The 15,769-nt window shown below is 29.8% G+C and overlaps 1 protein-coding gene across 2 annotated transcripts in view; it reads left to right on the plus strand.

Annotated features, from left to right (window-relative positions):
• Positions 1 to 315: 315 nt before the first annotated feature.
• LOC106470314 (small glutamine-rich tetratricopeptide repeat-containing protein beta-like) overlaps positions 316 to 15,769 on the plus strand; it is a 29,576-nt gene continuing 14,122 nt past the window's right edge. For both annotated transcript variants that reach the window (XM_013930861.2, XM_013930862.2), the window contains exons 1-6: positions 316 to 433; positions 4,539 to 4,642; positions 6,398 to 6,522; positions 7,454 to 7,532; positions 8,618 to 8,717; positions 13,261 to 13,365. In XM_013930861.2, the coding sequence (XP_013786315.1) occupies positions 4,543 to 4,642; positions 6,398 to 6,522; positions 7,454 to 7,532; positions 8,618 to 8,717; positions 13,261 to 13,365 (509 nt within the window). In that variant the 5' untranslated portion in view covers positions 316 to 433; positions 4,539 to 4,542. The remainder of the gene's footprint in view (positions 434 to 4,538; positions 4,643 to 6,397; positions 6,523 to 7,453; positions 7,533 to 8,617; positions 8,718 to 13,260; positions 13,366 to 15,769) is intronic.

The raw sequence follows: 15,769 nt of genomic DNA on the forward strand, positions 1-15,769 counted from the left end.
GTTCTAGAAACGTTGCGTCACAGTGTCATGTGACTCGCTGACGCAACAATATTTTTAAAGTGAAAAGTAAAAAAATCATCATAAGGAAAACAAATACCTTTTTTCAATAAGCTTATATTAATAAAATGTCCTGCAGTTTTACCTTCTTTTTATCTATAACCTCTACCATATTAAATGTTAATATTATCAAACTCCTTTTAAATGATCCATTACATTCTGTTTGCTAAGTTTCTACCTTTTGATTTACATATCGTGAAATAGGAATTTATTTTCGTGCTCAATTTAATATTCACTAATTTTCTTTGTAATAATGCTCATGAGATGGCGCTAATTACGCGATTAACTCTGACTGGCAAATAGAAGGATATTAGTTATTACAGTAGAGACCGAAACCGACGAAGTTATTCTGTTATTGTTATAAACGAAAACTTAAGTAAGGAGTTTGTTTATTTTCTTTTGTTTTACAGTTTATTTCATTAAGCGTATACTTATGTAATGAAAATATGCACATTTTAATTATTTAGACCATAACGTAACGGTGGAGGGTATTAGTATTACTAATACTGTGAATATTATTACTATTATATTATTAATAATAATATTGATTATTATTAGTCACTATAAATTTAATTAGTAATAGTATTACTCTGTATTTGTTATTATCACTATTAATTTTAATTTGACCAAGATCGTTCTACTTTTAGTTTTAGACTCCTCTTTTTTAGTGTAACTTAAGGGTTAATCTTTTACTTCTAGCTTTCCTTTAGTTTAGTTTTGTTTTTGATATTACAAAGTTTTAAGTTTTTGAAATATAGCTGGCGCTTGTCAGGTATCACCCAGTTATAGGCTAAAGTAAGAATGAGTAGTGCTTAATGTCTTTGTGCATTAGTGATAATATTAATAATAATAGTGTAAAATTTAAGTTGGTTAGGCCTAGTGTAGGTATAAAAGTGGTGTTGTTGGCCACAATGCTTTAAGATAAAATATATATATATATTAAAACTTGCAAATGCTTAGTTTTGATTGTACAGCCTACTGTAAATGTAATTCATATCTCACTAACTACACTTTATTTTTTGTGGTTATTTTTTCCCCAGTTTATACTCTAGAGTCAAATGGACCATTTTCACATTCAATAGTAACACTTGACTATAAATCTTTGTCATGATGCATTCAAATAATTATTTCTTGCCCATAATATTTCTTTTTTTGTATACTATTACTAGGCAAAAGTGTCTAGTTCCTGTATTTCTTTACAATACTAAATAGCTTTCAGACATGTGTAATACGATTGATGTCAAAGAAGAAGTGTGATGCTGTACCAACACAGTAGTGATTATTATATGTGGTTGGAATAAAAAACTTAAAAATGTAAAGACATATGGAGAAAGGAAACTTTTGACTAGTTTATGAAAAAAGAATAAATAAATATAACCAATATTTTACACAACAATAAAGAGATGGGCATGATTCCAAAAAGAATAACAGAATATCAAACACAGTTGGCTTACTTGGGACATAAATGAAAAAGTCAGGGATATGAATGTACCAAAGTTTAAATGGAAGATTAATGGAACTATAGGGACTTGACTAAAAAAGAAATTGCAATTTAAAAGGACTTATGAGAAATATCTGGTTGATAAAATGAAAACTATTTCTGTAGTGTAAAAAAAACTCTAAGTTTTGTAAAAGAAGCATTGTAAAATCATTTGGTAAAATATTATAAAAGAAAACCAACTTAGATTCACTAAAGGAAAATCTTATCTTGGGAGTCTCTTAACTTTTTTCTGTAGATGTTACTTGTCTGAATTTAGATTTAGTGCACTTAGATTTTCTAAAGGCTTTTGGTAAGATGCAACACAAAATATTTACTAAGAAAAGAGTATAAGTGGGGGTTGGAACAAGATGAGTTAAGTACATAAGGTAAAGAAAGCAAAATGTCATTAATGAAGTCCAATCAAACTGCATCTGGACATTTGTTATTGGTGACATGCTTCAAGAATCAATGATTGAGCATATAATTTTTCTAATTGCATTGACAATATTGTTAGGAAAATTGCTAGTAAAAAAGCAGAGTTTGCTGATGACGAAACAAGTTTATTAAGAACATTAAGTTCTACAGAATGACTTGGATCAGCTAGTAAGTTGGAAACATAGTTAGCAAATTACCTTTTATTATGGTAAGAGCAAGGGTTATCATAATTTGGATCACATTTAATTACATGGGAACCCACTCAGTAGCTTGACTGAAGAAAAAATATCTTGACATAGTGGTATGTAAGTCATTCAAGTGCCCAAGGCAATATTCCCTTGCCAGTAGTAAAGTATATTGATTACATGTGCAAAGAGTAATTAGTTACACAAATCACTAGTTAGGCCTCTTTTAGAATATTGTGTTTCTGTCTTGTTTAATAAAGGATATTTCCTTATTGGAAAGGGTTCAGAGTAGGACATCTTGGATAATTTCTATGATGGAAGGGTTATCTTACTGAGTTAAGATCATTTACTTCCTTTTGAGAAAACATGGTTAAGATTTGATTTTACTGAAGTTTACAAGGTTATCCAAGGGACTGATAGAATAAAGGTCACTGATATTCAGAAGATAATAGGATGAGAGAGAACACAAGTTTCCAATTGATGAGTGAAGGGTGTTTCTGATGAAGGGCTTGATTTTAATGTTCCAGTGCTGGCTATAGATCTCTGCATTGACAGTTCAGTGTGGATTGAGGAGTTCAAAATAAATAACTCCTTTGATGTCACACCAAATGCAGAGCATCACTTTCTGCAGATGGAGTCCAGGTTTTAGGGTTGGAAGTGGTTTTTATCTAGGACTGAGCCATTGTTTTTGACATTTAATATTTGCATAGAGAATCGATTTTTCATCATCAGTGAGAATTCTGTCCAAAAATAGTTCATGCACATTACGTGCCAGAAGAGACAAAGCAACATTCACACGTTGGAAACAATTATCATTGGACAGCTCGTGAGGCACCCGAACACCTTCTTTATAGAGTTTTCCCATATTTCTTAGATGTTTACATATTTTTTTATGAGAGACATGTAATTTCAGGGCCATTTCATGAGTGTGTTTCCATGGGTTAGACTCAACGAGCATCTTCAGAGCATCAATATCAATTCCAACATGTCTGCCCCTACCAATACAGTTTTTAAGGCTAAAGTCACCTCAGCGAAATTTGCTGAACCATCTTTGACACATACAAACATTCAAAACATTTACATAAACTTCTTTGATATTATTTGTGGCTATAGAGGCATTGTTTCCCTTCTTGTATTCAAACAGCATTACATGCCAAATGTGTGTCTCATCATGTGCCATCACTATAAGAGATTAGAGTATACTAAACTTTACACATCATATAAGCTACACTAACGTGACCTTTGGGTGATTTGTTTAACTATTATACATGATGTACATTATTTTTGGGATGATTAATGACCTAATAGATGATTTCCTGAAAAATTGTGAGTCAAATGTTTCCATGTTTTGTTCATAATGTTATGTTTTGAACTTGAGTTATTTTGGTAGCCAGTATCTGAAATTTTTGATGTAATTTAATATATTTTGTGTAATAGGTGACAAAAACTGAACATATTACTATAAATGAGTACTCAAAACATATTTAAATTGGTTCAAGAACCATGTATGCTCATTTCACCACCTCCAAACATACAGCCAATTAATGTACACTGTTTGTGATTGTCACTGGATTTTAAAGAAATAGTACTCAAGTGAGGGATCATTACTGTTTTATGTTTTGGTTGTTGCTCAGCAGGCCAACTTAGCTTCTTCTGACTTCTTGATTTTGGTTACACACATATATTTTTAGATTTTGGTTGCACACACATTTTGGTTACACATATTTTTAGATTTTGGTTACATGTATATTTTTAGATTTTGATTACACATATTTTTAGATTTTGGTTACACATATTTTTTAGATTTTGATTATACACATATTTTTAGATTTTGATTATACATATATTTTTAGATTTTGGTTACTTACATTTTTAGATTTTGATTACACATATATTTTTAGATTTTGGTTACTAACATTTTTAGATTTTGATTACACGTATATTTTTCGATTTTGATTACACACACATTTTTATATTTTGATTACACATATTTTTATATTTTGGTTACATACACATTTTTAGATTTTGGTTACACATATATTTTTATATTTTGGTTACACATATATTTTTAGATTTGGGTTACACACACATATATATTTTAGTTTATGAACTTTGGCACAAAGACTGATTTTTTTTTCACTTTATAGTTTTATAAATGTAGTAAGTATTTTTATTTTTGTATTAATTTTTTTTTACATTTAATAGTGTTTGTCTACTTTTATTTTTTTTCCTTTCCATTGTTAATAATTACTTAATATTCCTGATTTTTGCAATTACTGAAACATATTTTAGTAAGGTTTTATTGGCCTGTTTTATTAATATTATAAGAATTTCTGGACATTTTATGTGTAAGCCTGTTTTTTTGATAAATTTGTTTTCAGTAATATGTCTGAAGTGAAGAGACTTGTAGCAGCTATCATCCAGTTCCTTGGAGACCAGCTTCATAATGGAGATTTAACATCAGATGCTAAGGAAAGTCTTGAAAGTATGTAGAAATGAAAGTAGATGTTGACCATCAGATGCTAAGGAAAGTCTTGAAGGTATGTAGAAGTGAGATGTTGGTATATTTACTAAGTATATTGGTCATGGTAGTCCAGTGGCCTATTTCCAATACACTAAACATCAGTGTTATTTACTAATGAAACAGAATTATGCAGCCAAGTATTTCAAGTTTTGTATGAATATTTTATATTGTCCAGTTCTCACAGTGACCCACTGGTCTTACAGGCCAGTTTATTTTACCCAATCACTTGCCTACATGGATAATTCTGCTTTGCTAACTGTATAGTAGCTAAAGTAAAAGTGACACTTAAAACCATGAAGAATTTCATCATATTTATATTCCAGGAAAAGCATGGTTAGGCACTTTAGGAAAAGCAAGGTTAGGCACTTTACTCATGAATATTGCAAACATTTGAGACAAATTTAAAAATAAAATTTTCTGCTGGTAGGAATGTGTGACAAAAATGTACAGAAATACTACAAGCTACATTTCATAAACACTGAAAGAGTGTATCAAAGTATAATTGTTATTCATGGTCTATTGAAATTGTAGTAAAGCTTTCATCTGAAAAGATTTACTCAGCTTATAAGAATTACAAACTTATTCTTGAGACTGAAACATAGTATTTAGATAATTTAGTTTTGATATTGTTTTAGTGTTGACTTACTGAACCATCTGTAGTCAGCATGGTTAAGTAACCAATTACATTGACTGCAGTAAGATTAACACACAAATGATGTTGTAATGATGCCAGGTACTGTATTAAAAATGGGAATGGTGTATGTGTTATCTTTAAAGTGTTTATAATATCTATGGGGTTTTGAGTCTGTTTTTCTTCACCATATAGTATCCTAAATTGATTTAGTCGAATTCATTGTTCAGTATTATACAGTGAACCAGCTGTTTAATTATTGTGTATACATGTTAAAGTCTTCTGTATATAGCTTTAAAGGACACAAAGTTCATTTAATACAGAAAAATAAAATTTCTATTTAAACATACTATGTATGGATTAAACAACCAACTGGACCCTCAATATTATATTCCTGCTGTCATGACTTGTGGACCTAATAATTTCAGATGTCTTCACCACAGCTCTTCCTGTATGCATGTAATCAATACTCACCTTCTCTTATAGTCTCTGTCATATTTGAGATATATTTAATACTAGTGATTTTTTGGGGCTAACTTGATTTGTTTTTCTCTGAATCTATGAGGAAATCTTTTGGTATTTTCTTTTGTGCTTGCTATTGAAACTCGTGATGTCCAATTGTAGTGTACATGTGTACACTGGTATAATTCTTAAAAAGGAACAAAAGATGTACTATCAAAAATTAAAATGTGTTGGTGAAATTAAGAATTTCTGTAAATAATTTACTCTTCACTTCAAACAGAATAAACATGTAAACTTATAGCGAATGTTTTAAACAAATAATTTAGATTACATCATTTTGCACTGATAGTATCAGAAAATAGGTTTTATAAAATTTGAGTATTTAATTAATGTTACTAATCCCAGTTGTTGCAATATATATATATATATATTGGATATGTTACATACAAACACAAAGTTAACATAGTAAGTTTTACACCAGTAATGTTGGTTAATATATTCCTCACCAGAATCTAGCTTTATGTTAACATTTCCTTTCAAAACAAAGATGTCCTGTTTTTATGTGTGTGTGTGTGTTCTTGGCTACAATACTCAGTTTTGTGTTTGTTTTTTTTTTTATGAAGTTGCTATACAGTGTCTAGAAACAGCGTATGCAGTTCGCCATGATAGCCCCACTACAGCTTCGGTCACTACCAACCGATCTCTTCTTGAAATTTTTAGTGATGCAACACAGCGACAGTGGTGTTTGGTATGTAGATCTTTTTTACTACTGGTAGTTGTGGTTCATGTTAAATGATTCAAACTATCAAGTTTCCTGGTTATTTCTATGCATAAGCATTTGTTCATAACTTTTTAAAACCTAGTTGTCCAAGTTTCTAACCTAAAAGTAACTATTGTTTTGAATTATTTAAATTAACTTGCATTGGAATAGTTTGTTAAAAAACCAGGTGTATTCGATGAAAAGTATTCCATTGAAGAAATAGGAATTTTTATGTTATCATGATTATCACATTTAAGTAAATATTTGTGTGATTATCTTAATTTTCTTAGCAGGATGTATCAGAACAAGCATGATATATCTTGAGATTTCATGTTGCAGATTGCAAAATTATTTGCCATATATTGAATAATAATTCAGCAGATAATAGTAAAAGTTCATAAACATTTTAATTTTACTGATATATTCTGTTATATTAGCATGAATTGTAAACAGATTTTCTACTTCTCAGGTTGGGGGCAAATTTAGTGAAATAACGTAAATCAACATTGATACATTTATACAGACTGTATGTAATTCTATATATATTCCAGAAACTGGAACCTTTGTCATTGAAACTTGCATTCCAACAGTTTATAGTGTGTCACAGTGAACTGTAAAGTAAGATAAAATACAATTTATGTCATAACATTTATTTTTCTATGTGGAGCAAGAAGATAAATCAACATCTGGTTGTTTCGCTACCAATCAAGAGATTTATGTCTGACTGTTTAAGAATTTGAGCAGTAAAGCAAGAAGTAAAAATTCTGATGATCTATAAAATTTGAATTTGATACAAATACACACAGTATTTAAAATTAGGTATCCAAGTGAACTTCTAAGATTTATTTGTCAAATTAACTGAATTCTAAAGGTGTATTTATAAGTTATATGTTGCTTAAGTTGTTGTGTTCTATTTCAGGGTGATGGTTTGTCATCTACTTTACCACCACAAGCATCTGAACAAGACAAAGAGAAGGCAGAAAAACTAAAAAATGAAGGTAATTGTGTGAAATAAGTTGACAAAAAACATCATCTCTGGCATCATAGTAAATACATCTAGCATGGACATAACTTTTGTTTTTTTAGTTTTGCAATTGGAGCTTTAAAGTAGATCACTTTTCTGTGATGTTAATATTTTCTGAAGAAGTGAAAACTGATTTTAATTAATTTTTAATATTTCAGGTTAAAATGAATTTCTTTTATTAAATTCTACAAACCTCTTTTATCTTTATATTTATTACTATACAAGTATGAGACTGACTGATCTTATTTTTAAGATTATTATACCAAAGGGGAGGAATTGATTAGAAACAGAATATCTTGTTAGAGGACAGAAGTTTCTGGTATATCAAGTTAACCATTAATGATATCAAAGCTTAAATTAAAACTTTTAGGACCTTTTGTTATTATGGGGAGGAATTGATTAGAAACATAATGTGAGTTATGTTCAAGGGCAAAAGTTTATGGTACTTGAAGTAGACAGTTGGCAGTATCTTAATCTCTGCAAATCTTAAATTAATATTTTAAGTATCGGTTGTTATTGAGAATTAGTCTTAATCTCTGCAAATCTTAAATTAATATTTTAAGTATCGTTTGTTATTGAGAATTAGTCTTAATCTCTGCAAATCTTAAATTAATATTTTAAGTATCGGTTGTTATTGAGAATTAGTCTTAATCTCTGCAAATCTTAAATTAATATTTTAAGTATCGGTTGTTATTGAGAATTATTATAAAATTATCTGGTGAAGCTGATATCATGAAAAAATATAAAAAATTAATGGATGGACTTTTGAATCAAATTAGAAACTAGTTTAGGTTAAAGATACATGTAACTATTATTGATTTTGATGTGATCGGTAAGAAGTTACAGGGTCTTCAAGGTTATATAAAAGATTCATTAGTCATATAACGTTTTGATAAGTAATGGATGGAGAAGTGGTGTAAGTGATGTGTGTGAATGAAATAATAGGAAAATTTACTTTCTAGTGTCTTGCTTTAAGATTATGAGGTAATTCGTAAAAATTGTAAATTGTTTGATAAAAACCACAAACTTGAAATTTAACTGGTTAATTTTTTTTTATAGGAAATAATCTTATGAAACTTGAAAAATATACTGATGCGATAGAATGCTATACTAAAGCTATTAAGTTGGATGGTAGTAATGCTGTATATTACTGTAATAGGTAAGATCTGTGTTCTTATACTCTTGTGTGACAATATTTATTATGACATAATATTATTGTTAAATGTTTAAATTAACCCTATCTGTATGAGGGGGTCAAAATGCACATTTCTTGACCTTTAACAATTACATTCAAAATTTTATTAAGCTATTATTATGGTATACAAATAAACTTGGCATCAAAATGTAGTTAATAAACCAGATTTAATATTATATAAGTTTTAAGTTCTTAATTTTGTAAGAAAATATTTTTTAAAATCCTCAATCACCCCTAGTATGAAAATTGTGATAATTTCTCTCTAGGTCTTCCTTCTTCTTTAATTTTTTATTTATATACCACTCCTCCAAGATGTACGGAATTTAATGTAAATTACTTATTATAATATAGATATTAGTTAGGCAAAGCATACTTCTTATAGCCTTCAATCATGTTTGTTTATGGAACCATAAACTAGAAATTCAGACCTACTTGCCACACCCACCCATCACTTCTTTTTCACAAATTGCCAATAGTTCTATCCAATGTTAAATATTATATTATTTATAACCAATAGAAAGCCAAAGTTTTAATCTATCAAATGAAATTTTATGATGTTTTTTTGTACAGAAAATTTTATTTCACTTCCAGTTCAAACTTTATTCCCATGGGAAACACATCAATGGGCTCAGCTGAAATTTTAATGGCTTTCCTCACATAATTAGAAAGCCAGAAAAATTATTATATTTGAAAGACATTCTCTGCATTTTACATGTTAATATTCTGTGTTCTTAGGTGCATTACTTAATAATAAATGAAAATTATTTAGTGTAGTGTAAGTGACGTGTGTGAAAGAAATAATAGGAAAATTTACTTTCTAGTGTCTTGCCTTAAGATTATGAGGTAATTCGTAAATATTTTAAATTGTTTGATAAAAACCATGAACTTGAAATTAAACTGGTTAATGTATTTAGTTAGTATAAAAAAAGTAGGGTTAAAAGTTTTATCATCTGTTAACAGAAAAAAAAAGACCCAGATAAGTAATGTATTTCTTGTTTTTTCATGTGCATTCTTTATTTATTATATTAAAAATAACTAAAATGTAAAAATTAGAAACTTATTAATTTAGATTAGGTCAGTTAGGTAAGATAAAGAAAAATAATACTTTTTGACAAGGTACACTTGCAAGTAGCTCAGTTGTTACCTAATGTGATAGGGTAACTTGAGCTACACATTCCCCAAATGATTTACAACTTTTGTAGAGGGATTATTAGTTAGACATGGTTCAAAGAGCAATAAAATTTAGGTAGAAACAGATGTATACTGTTACGAGCTTTAAACTATTAAGGATAAACAAATCTAGTTTCCAGTTACAACTTGAAGTCATTCTAAAAAATAAAATAAAAGGGTAATTTAGATTTATTTTTTAAGTGGTGGTTAAAGTTAGGGTAGAGAAAATAATAGATAACATGAATTTTTACTGAAAAAACGTTTGAAATTTATTTGGGAGGTTTTAGAGATTATTCAAATGAAATTTGTCAATTTTCAGATGAAGAAAAGTATTGTTAGTCTTAACATGAAAATCACCTGACAACTTGTGTACAAGTACTCGGAATGTCGTGTTCACCTTCCGCTCATCTCATGACACAAATTTTGCTTTTTTGCCTCTTCCTTCTTTCTTATGTGGGTGGAGAGTATACCCTGGATAAGACTAGATGCAGTTTCCTACAGATGTGAATTATCATATTGGAGGTTAACCTTACTTGAAAATATATTTCCAATATCAGCTCACCTCTTCACAAATTCCCACCCATCCTCCCCACTTCCAGTGCACATTTTCTTACTTGCTTCATCAAAGAATGAATTGTCATGAGTACAAGTGTATAGGGAGAGTTATTGTGCATGACGGTGTGTCACCCTCCTATTGGTGGAGTGCTTTTTTCATATGATGACATCATCATGTAGTGATGTAATTCACATAAAAGTATATGTAATTAGGTGGGGGTTGCCTCAAGGCTAATGGCATGCAAATATCTTTGGCAGGTGCACTGTCTGTTAAACTGTATGATCATTCTAGGTATTTTTGATTTTATTTCATATTGTTCAGTTTCTCATTTCAGTGTACATTGATGATTTTGCTACAGTTTGTGTTAGGATAGAGAAAATACAAGATACAAGGTTTTATCATACTTTTGATATTAATTTAGGAGATTTTTAGAAGTTATGCAAATAAAATTGAAACTTTAAGATGAAAAGTGATTTTCTATTTTTTTTTTGTTAGGCGAGAAGATCATCTTAAACTCAGACTGACTCAGTAATGACTCCGTGTATTTACAGACAAAACATTATGACTTTTTGTATAAAATAAACTTTTAATGTTTATTAAAAGCTTGCCAAATTTCATAAAGATACTCTTTTTTTTTTTTTTTTTTCATAAAAGAGTTAACACACAGGATCACGTATAAAAGGTGCAATTATTTCAAAAAAGACCCAAAACTCGAGTGCTTTTGAATAGCTGACTATCCTTCTTGAGAGTTATATAATGTATAGTTTCACAGTGGTTAAAAGGTTGGTCAAAACAACTTAGCCTTTATACTGAGAATTAATAATAGGATAGCTGGTTGCACATACCTCTGATGGTATATATATCTTTTTTTTTTTTTGATGAAATGGGTGTCATCAGGATTATGTTTACTTATTTCTTTAACTGTATGATAATTTTAGGTTCAAAGTTATAACAAATCACGATTTATTTCTTTCAGTTAAAATTGTCCTTTGATTATTGGGTCTTTATACACAGTTTTGAATATATTGTACAAAAGAAATCAGTCAACTGGAATTTGATAGATCTAGGTTAAAGGTCACAGAAAAATTATACACATTGTTATTGCATGCATCTACTTGCACAGATTTGCTATAAGTGTTGAGTGCAGTCTAGTCATCAGCCAATTATAATTTGGTTAAACTTGAGTCACAGTTGAAAGCAGGAGAGAACAGTTGATTAATTAGGTTTTTGCAAACAGAACTTTTTAAAACATTAATTTTTTCCTTGAATTAAACCAGTCTAATTTGAAAGTTGTGTAATAGTAAGAAACTGCTTCACCAGATATCCACAGCTATGACTCTGAATATGACATTAAATAATGATTTTTACCCAAAATAGTAGTTTTACAAAATTATAGAATTTGACCACCTGTAATAATAGTGTTTAGTGCTGAAAAAACATCAGTTGGCTCAAATTTGAACCAAAGCAAGAGATAAAGATTTAAAGTTAATAAAGAGATATCATAAATTGTAGGTTCATTATATTAAGAAATCACATAAGATCACAAATAAGATAAAACAAGAAACTACATAATCCAAGCGTGCTTTTGGAAGGTAGATCGTCCTATTTAAAGGTTAAAGTTAAAGGTGTCTTGGTGTTTGTAGGATATTCATTTTTGTCAAAAGTATGGTTAATATTTAAGACATTAAAAGTAAACACATATGTAGGTTGATAAGTGAAGGTACACAAGATAGGATGAAGTAGCATGTTTTTTCCTGCTCCTCTTTTCTAGCTTATTTTGCAGTGAATTCATTACAAGTTTTGTATGAGAAATGTGCATAAGCAGTAGGGTGGCTACATGTCATGTAATAGAAACCAGTGTTTCCTGAGTTTTCCAAGTCACATTAGGTTATTGTCACTTAATAACAAATTTTGGGGTTACCATATTTGCTTGAATATAATACACGCCAAATATTGAAAGATTAAGTTGGAGAAAGTTTAGTTTTTTTTTTTTTTTTACTTCATCTGTAATGAAATGTATTGAATAGTTTCTAAGTAAACAACTGTCGATGTATTAAACATTTTTCGAAATCTGTAAATGACATTGTTTTGTTTGTGTCAATTTTACAAAATTTACTGAAAATTAATATGTGGTAATATACTAAGTTAATCATTCACATCTTCACATAAATCTTTGTCATCACTAAAATTGTTGGTACCACAGGATTCATTGCATTGTTTTCTCGAACCTTTGCTTCATCCTCTTCATTCCCACAGCACTTTTTATGGATGTTTGAACTGTATAAAAATGACCATGTGACTTCAAAAGAAAATATTAAATGTACTCTGTTTTTATTTACAGCTTTTATTTTGAGGGGGGTGTGCCATGTACAGGGGTAACTTTGATATCAACAGTTGTATAATCATTTCCAAAAATTCTGTAAATAAATACATTGAATAAATTTATTTGTTTTTAGGCTTAACATTAATAGTAATTTTGTAGATTTTTGTTTCAAGTGAAACAAGCTATTCTTGGTATCTTTGTGTGTGTTGTTTTTACAAAAGTATATGTTAAAGTCCATTTTATTGTATCAATTAACTTGAATACTGTAGTAACTTCAATAGCTTGATAGGATTTTTGTTTATTTGCTTCAATCTTTGTATCCTTTTTTTTATTCAGTTTTGATTAGGTTTTATTCTTTTTTTACTTATCTGTTCTAATCTGTTTTGAAAGTACAGTGACTTGACTGTGTTTAAAAAATACAGTTCTTATTTGTTGATTAATTATTATTTGTTTTTTAGGGCAGCTGCCCATAGTAAGTTAAATGACCACCATGCAGCCATAGAAGACTGTGAAATAGCTATTCGTATTGATTCAACATACAGTAAGGCTTATGGCCGGATGGGGTAAGTTCAGCAAACAGTTCACATCTTGACAAAGTTGTAGACTAAAGTTGGACTTCACTGTTCAGGATATCAGGAAATATTAAATATGTTAATAACACTTGTTAGGTTAGAGTTGTGAGGGGAAAAGCTTTACTTGGTTCTCAGGAAATATTAAATATGTTAATAACACTTGTTAGGTTAGAGTTGTGAGGGGAAAAGCTTTACTTAGTTCTCAGGAAATATTAAATATGTTAATAACACTTGTTAGGTTAGAGTTGTGAGGGGAAAAGCTTTACTTAGTTCTGAGGAAATATTAAATGTGTTAACATTTGTTAAGTTAGAGTTGTGAGGGGAAAAGCTTAACTTAGTTCTCAGGAAATCTTAAATATGTTAATAACACTTGTTAGGTTAGAATTGTGAGGGGAAAGCATTACTTAGTTCTCAGGAAATATTAAGTATGTTAATAACACTTGTTAGGTTAGAGTTGTGAGGGGAAAAGCTAGGTATTAAGCAAGTAAAATTGTTAATTTTCCATATGTAACTTTTAAATTTCAGTGTTAACCTTTAACCCTTTCCAGACCAATAAACACTGTTAGGTGTTGAGTGCATCCCTGCATATTGAATTTCAGACCAGTGAACACCTTTAGGTGTCAAGTGCATGCCTGCATATTAAATTTCAGAATTTCTTTTCACTTAGATGCATTTTAGAATTGACATTTTGCCATTTTGTGACATTTGTTAAGTGTAATTTGCAAAGAAAAATTTTTAAATGTTCAAACTTACACATCTGCACAGCTTTGAGGAGTCTTGCATGTAAACAATGCATCGGCATATTTTTTATAATTTTTCTGCCCATCCCAAAGTATAAATTTTTATTTGTTAAGAAGATATTGTTTCTGCAGAATACAAATAACCAAGTCTTGTTTTTCTTGTGATATTTTTATTGTTAAAGGTCTGTGTTTCCTCTCCTTTTTTTGACCTCGCATCATGTGATCTTCACAACTACTATGAATGAAGCTCAGCTTTGAGAATAGCTTCAGTCAAAGTTCAAATACCACTGGATATAGTAAATTATAAACTGTGTATGTCATTGTAGAATGAATAGTGATGTGAGAAGTAATTTATGGAAAAGTGAATAGGTGTAGCTGTTGCAGAAAACAAACAAACAACGGAATTAAAACAAACCACAAATCTGGGAATGCTATACAATAGACACGATTCTTGTAACCATTGGCCTGAAAGCCACTTAGTAAGCCTAATGTCATGTGCTAGGCCACTTTATTGAATTAAATAGTGCAATAAAAATTGTATGAAGCATTAAAACTAATGTAAATAAATAGTATTGTACATAAGACTTATCTGTGTCCCCCTTTTACTAATTTAGGTACACGTGTTAAAAAAAAAGCTGACACTCATCTATATATTACTAAAACTCTGAGATTGTTTGTTTGCTTGTCTGTAATTAAATACAGCAAAAATGGCACACAATACCACCATATTTCTAATGAAATGAGAATAGAAACAAAATAAAACAAGTTTTGTTAAAATCGGATCACAGGTTACCAAGTTAGCCCCATTTTTCGGGTTACTAATTAAATACAGCAAAAACAGCCATATCTGTAATGAAATGAGAATAGACAGAATAAAACAAGTTTCGTTAAAATTGGGGCCACGGTTTACCGAGTTAGCCCAGTTTTTGGGTCACTTTATGAAAATTTCTAGATGAATTTAGGTACACTAGATGTCGCCACATATTGGTTTATCTATCTATCTATTCGTTTTCCACCTGATGAATCACTTTAAAATATCTTTGATACAACAATATATGCACAACAGAAATTAAATGATGAGATGAAAATGTGCTATAAAGGCGTGTAGAAAGAACAACAATAAAATGGACCTACAACATTATTGACTATTTGCAAATAGTAACTATGGAGACGGGGTAATAAAATAAAAATCAAGTTGAGAACAACAACAAAATTTTATAAATGAAAACCTCTAACTGAGCATTGATTATTATATTATTTCCCTATCAATGTTCCCATCTTCATTAAAAGGCGTGAGATGACAAAAACAAGATCTTGAAGAATCTATCTATATACTACTAAAGCTCTGAGTTTGTTTGTTTGCTTGCTTTCTCAGTCAAAGAATCATTCACACTATCGTTTGCGCTCTTTACAAAACTTTATCGGGCCATGGGTTATCGAGTTAGCGCCGTTTTTGGGGTCACTTTTATGAAAATTTCTAGCATGAGTAATTTTACATCACACTACCGTTCGCACTCTTTACGAAACTTCTTCGTTCAAATCTATTTCCCTGTCAATGTTCCCATCTTCATTAAAAGGCGTAAGGTGACAAAAACAAAATCTTGAATAATTTCTCAATAATGTGCCTTGGTTATGGTAGGTGATTCGAAGAAAAA

The sequence above is a fragment of the Limulus polyphemus genome, unplaced genomic scaffold (assembly GCF_000517525.1).
Source record: "Limulus polyphemus unplaced genomic scaffold, Limulus_polyphemus-2.1.2 Scaffold3937, whole genome shotgun sequence".
In the NCBI taxonomy this organism is placed as follows: Eukaryota; Metazoa; Arthropoda; class Merostomata; order Xiphosura; family Limulidae; genus Limulus; species Limulus polyphemus.